This window comes from Diabrotica virgifera, chromosome 8, assembly GCF_917563875.1.
Source record: "Diabrotica virgifera virgifera chromosome 8, PGI_DIABVI_V3a".
NCBI classification, from domain to species: Eukaryota; Metazoa; Arthropoda; class Insecta; order Coleoptera; family Chrysomelidae; genus Diabrotica; species Diabrotica virgifera.
Genome location: NC_065450.1, coordinates 103,017,791 through 103,031,309, shown reverse-complemented (window position 1 = coordinate 103,031,309; position 13,519 = coordinate 103,017,791). Strand labels below are relative to the sequence as shown.

The 13,519-nt window shown below is 33.6% G+C and overlaps 1 protein-coding gene across 6 annotated transcripts in view; it reads left to right on the top strand.

Moving 5' to 3' along the window:
• LOC114341142 (afadin) overlaps window positions 1-13,519 on the top strand; it is a 1,043,753-nt gene that overhangs the window by 953,320 nt on the left and 76,914 nt on the right. For all 6 annotated transcript variants that reach the window (XM_050658899.1, XM_050658898.1, XM_050658902.1 and 3 more), the window contains 2 exons: window positions 6,500-6,828; window positions 10,132-10,453. In XM_050658899.1, the coding sequence (XP_050514856.1) occupies window positions 6,500-6,828; window positions 10,132-10,453 (651 nt within the window). The remainder of the gene's footprint in view (window positions 1-6,499; window positions 6,829-10,131; window positions 10,454-13,519) is intronic.

Genomic DNA, 13,519 nt, shown 5'->3' with positions numbered 1-13,519 from the left:
GTAAAAAACGGTCATTTTGGACCTTTCGCAGGCTGTTTTGCAATAACCAATTAACCAAATTAAACTTACCGTACCTCAAATTGTAGGTTTTTTAATTTACTACAATTTTCTATTAAAAAGTTTTTCTCTAAAATCAATATCCTAAGCTGCAAAATTAAAAATCAATAAAAATTGCAAATTTAACAAATGAAAATCGCAATTAAAAAAAAAGCGCACAATATTTTTGGTTACATTTTAGTAGAAGTTATTCCTGGCATCGTCCTTTACAACACCTGATAGGTTTCAAAAATTCCTGAATTATATCCTGAAATCGACCTATTTTTCACCCACAGCCTGGGGTATCAACCTTTTTGGCAGCCGGGCCAAAATTCGGAAACACAATTTCACACCGGGCCGCACTACTAAATAATCTTATGTATCTATGTAAGGAACAAAAAAAAAAACATAATTTTTGAAGATATTTTTAATAATAAAACAAATTTCTTAGTAAAATAATACATACATACATACATTTCTTTTACCGGCTGACGCCAGTGTCGAAATAGTAAAATAATTTAATGAAAAAATAAAGGCACAATTTTTTTTGTTTTATGTATCATTTTGCTAATTGAACAAATTTGTAAATTAATGAGATGTCTGACTTTGTTTAGCAGAACTAAGTTCATCAACATTCACTTCGACTGAAGTCGTTGCTACACGCAGACAGTTTTTTAGATCAACATCGGTAATCCGTGTTCTGATATGAGATTTAATATGCTTCATCCTACTAAAAAGTTGTTCACACGTGTGTTTCCAAATAATTAAATCATGAACAGAGTAGGATATTTCTCCTTGTCAAAATAGTTTTTATATAATTCTTCCAAGCCAACCTGATCAAATTTTTCTTTCAGCTGTGCATCACATTGCATTTCGCAACATTCCATTTGTAAATGTCTCGGCAAGGAATTTATGTCTGTTGAAAATGGTGTTGCAAATGCAAATGCAGAAAAAAGCAGACGATGCTTTTTGAAATCTTGGAATCTGTTTTCGAATTCGATTTTTAAATCAGATATATATATATATATATATATATATATATATATGATATATATATATATATATATATATATATATATATATATATATATATATATATATATATATATATATATATATATGCGTATTTAGTCGCTGTCTCCGATGTGATAATATCTGGTCGTTCTGAAAGTGTAGTAAAATGAGTGAAGTTTTTAGTTTGGAGCTGCTGTTCCCAAAGCCCTAGTTTTATTTGAACCGCAGAAATAAGATCATACATGCCATTAATAAATTGATCTCTGCCTTGTAGACGAGTACATATTGAGTTCATTTAAGTGGCTAGTTATATCTACCAGAAATGCAAAGTCGGAAACCCACTTGTCGTCTTGAAACTCTAAAATACTCTTTGATTTGCTTTCAAAAAATGATTGTATTTCTTGTCTCAAATCAAAAACTCTTTTTAACATTTTTGCACGGGTCAGCCATCTTACTTCTGCATAAAATATAACATCACCATATTCTGATTCGAAGGACTTGAGAAATTCTTGAAATTGACGGTGATTCAAACCTTGTGACTTAATAAAGTTCACTATTTTGATAACTACCTTCATAAAATGGTCCATTTTGAGAGATTTGGCACACAAATTCTCTTGATGAATACATAATGCAATGAAAATTCAGCATCGACGTATTGCCTACTTTACAGGCCTCGTTTTCCATTGCTGGAGCACCATCAGTTGTTAAGCCCGACAACTTGTTTAGTTGTAATGAAAAGTGATTGAGTGTTGTTTGAACGGCCTCTAATAAATCTCGTGACTTAGTGGTATCCTTAAGTGAAAATAATGCTGCTAGTTCTTCAGTTTTATTAAAATTAGCATCAACATCTCTGATAAAGATCACCACTTGTGAGGTATCCGTCATATCGGTGCTTTCATCCAATGCCAGAGAATAATATATGAACTCAGATGCGCGATTTTTTAACTTATCTTTGACATGTTTTCCAATATCATCCACACGCCTTGTAATAGTTTGACGAGATAGGCTTATTTTTAAGAATTCCTTTTCTTTTCTGGACATAAAATTTCAGCGACACTTTCCAAACACTCCTTAACAATTTCACCGTCTGAAAAAGGTTTTGATTTTTTTGCTAGTGTATTAAATAGTGTGATGTTATGCCTTCTGGTCCCAATTAATTAAAACTCAGGTTTTCCGATAATATTATATTTAATTCGAAGCCGATGATTCACTACATAAGTTGTTTACAATATTAACTTGACCTATCCTATACGTGAATACCTTCCAACTACATCAATACTTATAATCCTCTTTCTCGACCGAGTTAATGTTTATATACACATTTAAATAATAACAAAACATGACAATTCAATGTTACTTGCGGTTATTGATACAAGAACAGATATTACATGGATTAATGACTTTGAATGAGTTTTAAACATCTTTTGTACAGGGTGATATTATAATACCATACCTCCCCGTTTTGTTAAAATTACATATTTTTAAAATGTGATGCTCCTCTTTCCCTTTTACAAAAATGTTTATGGTTACCTAATACTATTTTCAAAAATTAAATTTCCTAACTATCCTAACTAACTGTAACATGGTACGTTTCAGAGTTTTTTTTTATCCTAAAAATTGTTTATTATTATCACTAATTCACTTTCTGTTCCGTCTTGCTTTTTAGTCTTTTCTCCATTCACAAAACAGTGTCCACATAAAAACAGTGACTAAACCTATCGGGATTTTTAATATAGTCTTTTAGTGCCTATATGCATCTCCTATAAGCAGGGGAATAATCTAATCTACCTAACTAAAAATCTCGTATCTAACTAAAAGTCCTAAGCTAAGCTAATATTACTCGAATAAGTAAAAAAATGTATCCTTTACTCTATTAATAATTCCTATTTCAGTCTTCTTTTGATTTATTTATATATGTCTTACTAACTTTAAAATAATGTACCTATAATAAAAATGTAATCTCTCTAAAAATTTCTAATATTTCTCTAAACTTCTAATAACTCTTTTGTAGCTATAATAAAGATTTAATCTTTGTTGCTGAATGTCTAAAAATTTCACTTTTTGTGTCCCTTTGCTTACTATCTACTAACACTTATTGTAAGATATTGTCTATCCTTAATTCAAACACTTCCATTTTCCGCGAAAATTTAACCTTAATTCATTATCTACATTTAAAAAACAAGTTATTTATAATTTACGTTACTTTAGAGAAAAAAAATTTACAACTTTAATTCTTAAACACAATTCAATAATTAGATACTTATTTGATTAGTATATTATTCTTAATTCTGCTTGTTTATTTTGACATTTCTTACAAATTTTATGTCTCTTCTTTCATTTTTCCCACATATTTTAATAAAATTCTCTTTTTTCCTTTCTTTTCTTCTTGTCTGGTACTACAACTCATATAATTCATTTTTCTTCATATAATAGCACTTCTACAGTGTACATAATTCATCTTCATATACATATTTCATATAACAATCATATATCATTTATCTCATATATCATTTCATATAACATCATAATCATCACTTCATATACTAGCTCCGATACCTTCGTTTTACCTTAATAAAAGAGGTTTCACTCGGATGTCTTAGTTCTCCGCCAATATTACCCCGAATTTTCGCCCTGATCTGTACGCACCATGGAGGTGGTATAGTTAACTCAAAACATGAAATAGGTATTTTATGCGGTTCAAATTCTTCTAAAAATATCACAACCTCAATCCCTTGCTTTGAGGCCGTTGTTTATTCACGAATAATCATGAATAAAATAGGTACCCTTCAAAACACAGAGTGGGTCTCTAATAAGCGTTCAAGCTTCTATAAATCATTAGTACCTTCCTAATTTGACAAGAGCAGTGGGTTTCTTATTGTCTCTAGTTGCCTCATAATATTTAGCTTATAATATTGTTAGTTATTCTTCTTATCTATATAGTTCTCCAGATTCCTTATCTCGACTCTTCAGGTCGGTTCGTTAAAAATATATCTCTTGCTTACATCAATGTTTGTCTTAAAGCTCTTATATCAACGTATGTCATCACTAATCATTATTCATTAAAAAAATATCATTTATCACACAAAAAATTATTAATTCAGGTTCATATCATACAAAATTTAACACAAAATCGATGAAAATGTATCTATATACTCAATAACAAAAACAACTGGCTAATAAAATTCAATAATAGTATACATATTCGAAAAAAAAAATTCAATAAAAATTCAAAAATAGCATATGCAAAAGTTAGATAAAAATATTCAAAATCAGTGCAAATCTCAAAATTCGATAGAATTTTTTTTGGAAAAAATTCGATATTCCATACAATATTTAAAAATAACCGTACTAAAAATCGAAATCGGATAGAGATTTTTCAAATAAATTTAATAACAATTCAAAATTCAATAAAAATTCAAGAATAGCATATATAATAAACTTCGATAAAAATATTCAATTCAAAAATCACTTCATGTTTCAAAATTCATAGATAAAAAAAATCGATACTTCATAAATTATTCAAAAATCAGCAAAGGTAAATATTCAATTTTCAATAATAATATAAAACGAGGGAAGCATTTTTAATAAAGATAGACATTCTTACTTACATTTTATTTCCACTTTGTCTTTACACTGTCGCTCACTGGGTTGATCGTCTTCCATGGTCCTGGTCGAACTCCCATTTTCGTCGTCGGTATTTCCACGCTGGCGCCACCATCTCTGCTCCTTTCAGAAGACCTCCTCTAGTCTGCAGGATCAGCCATGTATTAAATAGTGTGATGTTATGCCTTCTGGTCCCAATTAATTAAAACTCAGGTTTTCCGATAACATTATATTTAATTCGAAGCCGATGATTCACTACATAAGTTGTTTACAGTATTAACTTGACCTATCCTATACGTGAATACCTTCCAACTACATCAATACTTATAATCCTCTTTCTCGACCGAGTTAATGTTTATATACACATTTAAATAATAACAAAACATGACAATTCAATGTTACTTGCGGTTATTGATACAAGAACAGATATTACATGGATTAATGACTTTGAATGAGTTTTAAACATCTTTTGTACAGGGTGATATTATAATACCATACTAGGATTGCAGCTACTGCATAACTCGCTTTTACATAACATGTTGACTTTGAATTCGCTCTTGTAAATACTTGTTGTTGTGCAGAAAGTTTTCTTTTTAAGCTATTGACCTGGTCCTATCGAAACTGTCCTCTGTACTTGTCGAACTTATTTGCATGTTGAATGTCATAACGACGTTTAATGTTGTTCTCTTTCATGAGAGAAACTGATTCATTGCATATTAAACATATTGGTTTTAGTTTGTTATTTTGTTGTGCTATTGGCATAGCTTCGCGGGCCGCTGGTTGGCCACCTTTGGTTTATGGTATCATTCCAGGTTTGTTTGGTGGTTTTGATAAATTACTCAGTCTGGTGCTAATCACATATCACACATTTTTGAGTGGTGATAAGTTTTAGGAGCCTGGAGGCCATAGAGCAGAAGGAGTCTCATTATGTACTTGTAAGAATGTTTTAGTAACCCCTGCTGTATGGGAACGTGCGTTGTCTTGTTGGAAAATGAGCCAAATTAAACCTCATAACTTGTTCGATGCCCGTACCGTAAACAGACCTCAACTGAGGTGCCCAAGCTCTTGAGGTCTTGGGCACCTCAATGAAATATTCGATTTTGAATTTGACGAATAAGTACGTATTTTTCATGAGCTACAACTTTGCTTTTACTGGACTTCACGAATATACAACTTTTTTCGTTTTTCTTTGCTACATTTTTGCTATTTCGATAAAATACTTAGTTATTGAGTTATTCGCGAAAAACCGCCAGAAAACGTGTTTTTTTTTGTCGAAAAAGAAACATTTTCAATCGCATATAACTCTAAAAGTATTGACTGACTTAAAAAACTATAGAACAAAAGTTGATTAGAATTAGTCAATTTATCCATTTCCGGACACATTTTAAACGGTCGATTTTTCATCCCCGAGAAGGGATGACTCTCACCCCCTAAGTAAAAGCAACTGACGGCACAAATTCAACTTTGAAGTGGAGGGTAAGTAGAACCTAAATCCAAATTTTCATCCAATTCGGAGTTGACCCTGAAAATTATACGGTATCGCCGAATTTCCTGGGCTAAAATTAAACATGTTACATTAATTATTGTAACAGATGTCAGATAAAGAAAACGAGAATTATAAAAAAATTGAGACACACGCGCATACCTACCCGCAGATACACACATACAACATACCCACAAACAAGCGCGCATACACTCACACACACACGCGCGCATAAAATGTTTGATTCTTTTATAGAACACTTTTATATCACGACCGTCAACTAGAATTTCTAAGATTTATTTCGTGTAAAACTTTATCACTTTTTAAAAACTAAGATTTTAATCCTTCATTCAACTTTTATAGCGGAACCTGGAGAAAAAATCGCATCTCCCTCTCTTCTGGAACAAGCTGCCAAGGCAGCGGAAAGCGTGGCAGACGAATTGGCTAGAGCAGAAGGACGGGAGGTGACGCTGTACGAAGATCCTGCGCCAACACTGCAATTACTGCTTCCTGATGACGGTTTTAGTTGTGATGTTGTTCAAGGTGTGCCGCCTGGCTTGGCTGATTTCTTACATCCCCTTCAAGCTTCGGGACTGTGCAGGCTGGCAGCCCAGCCAACTAGCTCGGGCCATTGGACTGTTTATATGACAGCGCCAAGACCCCCGAGTGCCTTAAGTACGACTCAGCCAGAGGTAAGTTACAAGCTACTGTGCCTACTTCTCTCTTTTGTTTTAACATGTATTTATACGGCTGCTTTCGTTTTATTAACTGGTTTGAGCGCAATCTTTGTTATATGGTTATATCTAAACTATGAATAGATTGACTTTTCTACTAGATTGCGTGAAAGATATTGACGCCACCTAGAGTGCACCAATATTAAAAATTTATATTTGTAATAGTACGGGATCCGAATATAGGTCGACCTGCACCCATCTGCTTTCCGGATGAAACATTTTTTTTTATTAAGTTTCATACATAGACAAATATTTCTAGCATGGGTTGCCTATCAAAATCGTGTCATAGCTATCCTTAAAGGGGGGCCGTAGGGGTTGAAATCAATATTTCAAGCACATTTCTTTTTAAAGTATGGTAGAATTATTTTATTTTTAAATTAAATAGGCATATTCAGTACAATTCATAGATTATTCAAGAAAAATTCAAGGAAACATATTGAAAAATAGGCCAATGGTGGAAAATTTTTAAAGGCACCTCAAAAACAATGAATTTTGCGGTGGGCATCAGAACTCATCATTGGATTATGGTAAACAAAAAATTCAAAAAGATTTTATTAGCTTATGAGTTTCTCGAGGTAACGCTGTCGAGTTTTTTAAGTTTGATCGAATTTTGGCTTTTTGATATTACTCAGAAGTCAAAACAACGAATTTTTTTTTCCAAAAAAGGGTGAAAATCAACATATTTATTATTGTTAAACAAAAAATAAGCACAAAACAAAAAATATCTCGAAAGCGTTACCTCAAGGAATGTCTAAAGTAAAAATATATACAAAATTCCAGGTGGGTTGGTCAAGTAGTTTTTGAGTTAGAATGTCTACAGCCTTTGAAAAAAGCAGTTTTGAGAAAAACTCGTATCAAGTATTGTCAACTTTTATTTTCAATTTATTGTCTGTCAAATCGTAAAGTGATGAACAGCGGAATATGTTTTTTAATCGCGGAGTCATGTACTAAAGAAAATGAGAACAGCTGTTGACCGTTTCTCACTACGCTCAAGGGCGCTGGCGCAAACTTGCTGCAAAGCGAGTCGAAGGTAGGGAGTGTTGAATATCCCTACCTTCGACTCGCTTTGCAGCAGGTTCGCGCCAGCACGCTTGAACGTAGTGAACAGCGGTCAACAGCTGTTCTCATTTTCTTTTGTAGATTACTCCGCGTTTCAAAAAATATTCCGGTGTGCATCATTTTACGATTTGACAGACAGAAAGAAATTGAAAATAAAAGTTGACAATACTTTAAACGCGTTTTCCTAAAAACTGCTTTTTTCAAAGGCTGTAGACATTGTAATTCAAAAACTACTTGACTGGCTCACCTGGAATTTTGTATATATTTTTTTTAGACATTCCTTGAGGTAACGCTGTCGAGATATTTTTTTGTTTTATGCTTATTTTTTGTTTAACAATAATAAATATACAGGGTGTTTCATTAATAATTGTCCATATAGTAACTGGAGAAACCTTAGCACAAAATACGAAGATTTAACCTAAAACACTTAAATAAAATGTGGTTCCTTCTTGAGTTACAGGGTGTTTTATCTCAAAATTTAAAAACTATTTTTGCTCAGCATTTTAAAACTATTCAACGTATCCTTTTCATACTTGGCAGAAAGTGCGACTACTAGACACCCTACTAAATTATGATAAACAAATGTTTCTAGCTACTACCAGAGGCGTACGACAGGGGATGGTGAATGGTTGACCCTTCTCAAATTCGACGCCACTGGAGGAATTACTATTTTAGTGCTATTTTTAGATTCTCCAATACTTTCTACGTAAATAATATACTCTTCATTGGTAACGATAAAGTCATTCGTTTTCGAGATATTTGACGTTAAATATGAAACGGCACAGTTATTTTGATTAATTTATGATATGATTCATATGATTAAAATTTAAAAATTATTTGTACCCAGTACTTTAAAACTATTTGGCGTATCCTTATCATACTTGGCAGAAAGTGTAGGTACTATGCACCCTACTAAATTAAGATAAATAAACGTTTCTAGCTACAACCAGAGGCGTACGACAGGGGATAGCGGCTGGTTGACCCTTCCCAAATTCTACGCCACTGACGAAATTGCCATTTTAGTGTAATTTTTTGATTTTGCAATACTTTTTATGTAAATAATATACTCTTTATTCGTAACGATAAAATGATTAGTTTTCGAGATATTTGAAATTAAAAATGAAGCGACACAATACATTAATCAAAATAACCGTGTCGGTTCATTTTTAACTTCAAAGATCTCAAAAACTAATGCCTTTATCGTTACGAATGAAGAGTATATTATTTTCATAGAAAGTATTGGAGAATCCAAAAATTGAACTAAAATAGCAATTTCGCCAGTGGCGTAGAATTTGGAAAGGGTCAACCATTCACTTTCCCCCGTCGTACGCCTCTGGTAATAGCCAGAAACGTTTCTTTAACATAATTTAGTAGCTTGCACAGTACTTATACTACCTGCCAAGTATGAAAAGGATACGTCGAATAGTTTGAAAATGCTGAGCAAAAATAGTTTTTAAATTTTTAGATAAAACACCCTGTAACTCAGTAAGGAACCACATTTTATTTAAGTGTTTTACGTTAAATCTTCGTATTCTGTGCTAAGGTTTCTCCAGTTACTATATGGACAATTATTAATGAAACACCCTGTATTGATTTTCACCCTTTTTTGTAAAAAAATCGTTGTTTTGACTTCTGAGTGATATCAAAAAGTCAAAACTTTATAAAACTAAAAAAACTCAACAGCGTTACCTTGCAAAACTCATAAGCAAATAAAAACGTTTTTTGAAATTTTTGTTTACCATAATCCAATGATCAGTTCTGATGTCTACTGCAAAATTCATTGTTTTTTGACGTGTCTTTAAAAAATTGCCACCGTTGGCTTATTTTTCAACATTTTTCCTTGAATTTTTTCTTGAATAATCTGTGAAGTATACTGAAATATTGATTTCAACCCCTACGGCCCCCTCTTCAGGAGAGCTATGACGCGATTTTGATAGGCAACCCATGCTAGAAATATTTGTCTATGTATGAAATTTAATAAAAAAAATGTTTTATCCGGAAAGCAGATGGGTGCAGGTCGAGCTTTATTCGGATCTTAAACTATAACTTTAATAATATTTTGACAGTTTTTATCAAAATATCAAACAAATAAAGAAATCTATTTTAGTGTCGATATTTAAGGGTGAATTATAATCCTGAGGTAAACAACAAAAAAAACACATATTTTTAAAAACAACGATTTTTGAATGTAAGAATTTTTAGGTTCAAGTCATCAGGCTACACAAAGCTGGAGGCGGTATGGGCTTGTCGATAGTGGCGGCGAAAGGAGCAGGCCAAGAACGACTAGGAATTTACATCAAGTCGGTGGTACCTGGCGGTGCTGCTGATAGAGACGGGCGTTTAGCTGCGGGCGATCAATTGCTCTCGGTTGACGGACAGTCTTTGCTTGGAATTACACAGGAAAAAGCCGCTGAGTTTCTTCAGAGGACTACTAGCATTGTCACATTGGAGGTGGCAAAGGCCGGAGCGGTTTATCATGGTCTAGCTACGTTGTTACAACAACCCAGCCCAACACCACATCGAGGTAATTATTTATTTGAATTATTAGTTTTTTCATTTTTTGAGTATGTCATTATATTGATAATGACAGTTGTAATGATACGAGAGTAACCATATTAAAAGCTTTGAATTCTTCATATATAAAATACTTTTTTATATTCTGAATTCTACAGTGCACATATTAAAGACAGTCTTCCACTTCCAACTATTTTTTGGGCCATAATTACCAAAATTGATAAATATTTTGATAACTGAGCTGAGGCACATGTACATCGTTTTTATGTTTTAGTGATGTAATCATTCAAAATGACGAACGGTAGCCATTTTGTAACATTGTTTTAAATGGGATTATATGGCAAGTAATATTTCGTGTGAAAGCTCTTGACACACTCAACGTGTTCTAAGTTTGTAAACGATTATGTCGCTCTGTTTTAAAGTGTAGATCGCTAAATTATTCACTTTTGTGGCAATACAAAAAAAAATATAGACTACTTTAATTGTTTTGGTAGTCTTTAACTTCCATAAAAAACGCTCGAACAAGGCAATTTATTTTTCCGGTTTCCCGCATTCTGATAGAATTGATTTGTTTGTCTAATGAAATACTATACCCTGTTTTTAAACTAGGAGGAGTAATTCAAATTTACCTCGCCGTTATGCTTGTTTGTAATATTGTAATTGGTCCAACCTCAGGCAAGTTTATTCCACTGTTATGCAATTTTGACACTATTGGCATTTCATAGGTTAATTAAGTTATATCGGCGATTTTTTGTGTTTTCTGCGTTATTCCATTAATTTTTAGATTTACAGTCTGCTTTTATATATAAAAAAAAACAGTTGTTTTTAGGAACTATTTAGCGACGTATTAGTATAAACTCTCCGTTCACTTTGAAAACAGACTACCAGTGGTGTCATGGCAAAATTAGCAGTGCGGGAACGCAGTGCCGGAACGCATTGCTAATTTTTGTTTACAAAACCTAAATTCTCTATTATTTTTTTTTCTTTCTTAACCAGTGCGGGAACGGCGTTCCCACGCGTTCCCACACCATGACACCACTGCAGACTACTCACTCATAACTCAACACCAAAATATCTTGGAGTGACTCTTGACAGAACCTTAAGTTTTAAGGAACACCTACAAAGAACGGCAGAAAAACTGAAGACGCGAAATAATATAATCCAAAAGCTATGTGGCACCACATGGGGGTCCTCAGCCTCCGTACTCAGATCATCCGCTCTCGGACTCGTATACTCGGCGGCTGAATATGCTTCGCCGGTATGGCTCAACAGCAAACACACGAAGATCATTGACACCCAATTAAACCAGACAATGCGAATGATGTTAGGTACAATTCAACCAACACCGAACTATTGGCTTCCCATTCTGAGTCACATTCCACCGCCGAAACTAAGAAGAAGTCATTCTCTTCTCAGAGAATATCGAAAAATCGAGGCTAACCATCAACTACCCATCCACCATGATAAACTTGATATCGAAATGAACAGACTGCGCTCCAGATATCCCCCATTGTTAAGGGCCACCTCCCTACATCAGGAACATTTCGACCTCACCAACGCTTGGAGAAGACAATGGGAGAGCGACTCACCACAGGAATCACACCAAATGGCCTGTATCGATCAGAAACCGCCAGGCTTTGAACTGCCCCGCAATACATGGACGGCGCTGAACAGAATAAGAACAGGTACCGGTAGATGTGCTGACAGCTTGCATAGATGGGGAAAGGCCCTTACTCCTGAGTGTGACTGTGGTGCGCAACGGCAGACCGTCCGCCACATTATTGAGGAATGCCCCCGAAGGCGGTACCCTGGAGTTTTCGATGAGTTCCTGAATGCGACCGAAAATGTTTTACATTATATTAATACATTAGATGTTCGTTTGTGATACTTCATGTAATGTTTTATATACTTTTTTTCAATTATGTGTTCTTATTGTATCTATGCCATACGATAAATAAATAAATAAATAGTATAATATAATACGTATGGATTACCGTCGAAGGCCGACATGATCAACCAAAAAAAGAAAATCTATTTGGTGATTTTTCTAGTGACATTATTGGATGTGAATCTGTCTTTTGAGTTTACTTCTTCTGGTTTAAAAAGAGGGTATAGAAGAAATTTACTGAGTGACATAAGTTGTATAATAGCAGTTTCATAAAAATCAAATGAATTATATCAGAATGTGAATTGGAAAAATAAATTACATGTTCGAGTGCTTTTCATAAAAGATGAACTTCAAATTATTAGGGATAGATCATAAATCTCTAGTGGTATGGCAAAACTTGATATGTCCGATTTTTGCCAAAATGAGATTATTTGCTTGATATGTTATGTAGTAACATTTCTTCAAATTGGAAGAGTTTGGTATATCTATAGTAACATTTCTTCAAATTGGAAGAGTTTGGTATATCTATGGTGAAGGTAAGTAAAACCCTTAAAAATGAGAATGAAATATAAATATGATATGTCAGCTGTGGTACTAAATATAGGCCTGGATCCCGCGTACCAAAAAAAAGTTGATTAATAGCAAGCTGAAAATTTGTTAATAGCTTAACGGTGTCTAGTCAGACAAATTTTGATGTACAGGAACACTGGAACAGGGGAAGTTTTAATTGTGGAACAGGTTAAAAATTTGAAACGTTAGACTACGAAAACGTCCCATGTATTTTGTCGGACAGAACTTCCAATTGATTTGTTATCCTTTCATTAAACTCTCATGCAAAAATCAGACTGCTATTTATCACCAACATAGTTCCTGTCAATTGACATGTTCTACGTGTTTCACTTATTAAAATGCGCAGTTGGTGATAAATAGCAGTCTGATTTTTGCATGAAAGTTTAATGAAAGGGTAAAAAATCAATTGGAAGTTCTGTCCGACAAAATACATGGGATGTTTTCGTAATGTGTCGTTCGAAATTTTTAACCTGTTCCACAATTAAAACTTCCCCAATTCCAGTGTTCCCATACATCAAAGTTTGTCCGACTAGACACCGTTAAGCTATTAACAAATTTTCAGCTTGCTATTAATCAACTTTTTTTGGTACGCGGGATCCAGGTCTAATAAGGCAGAAC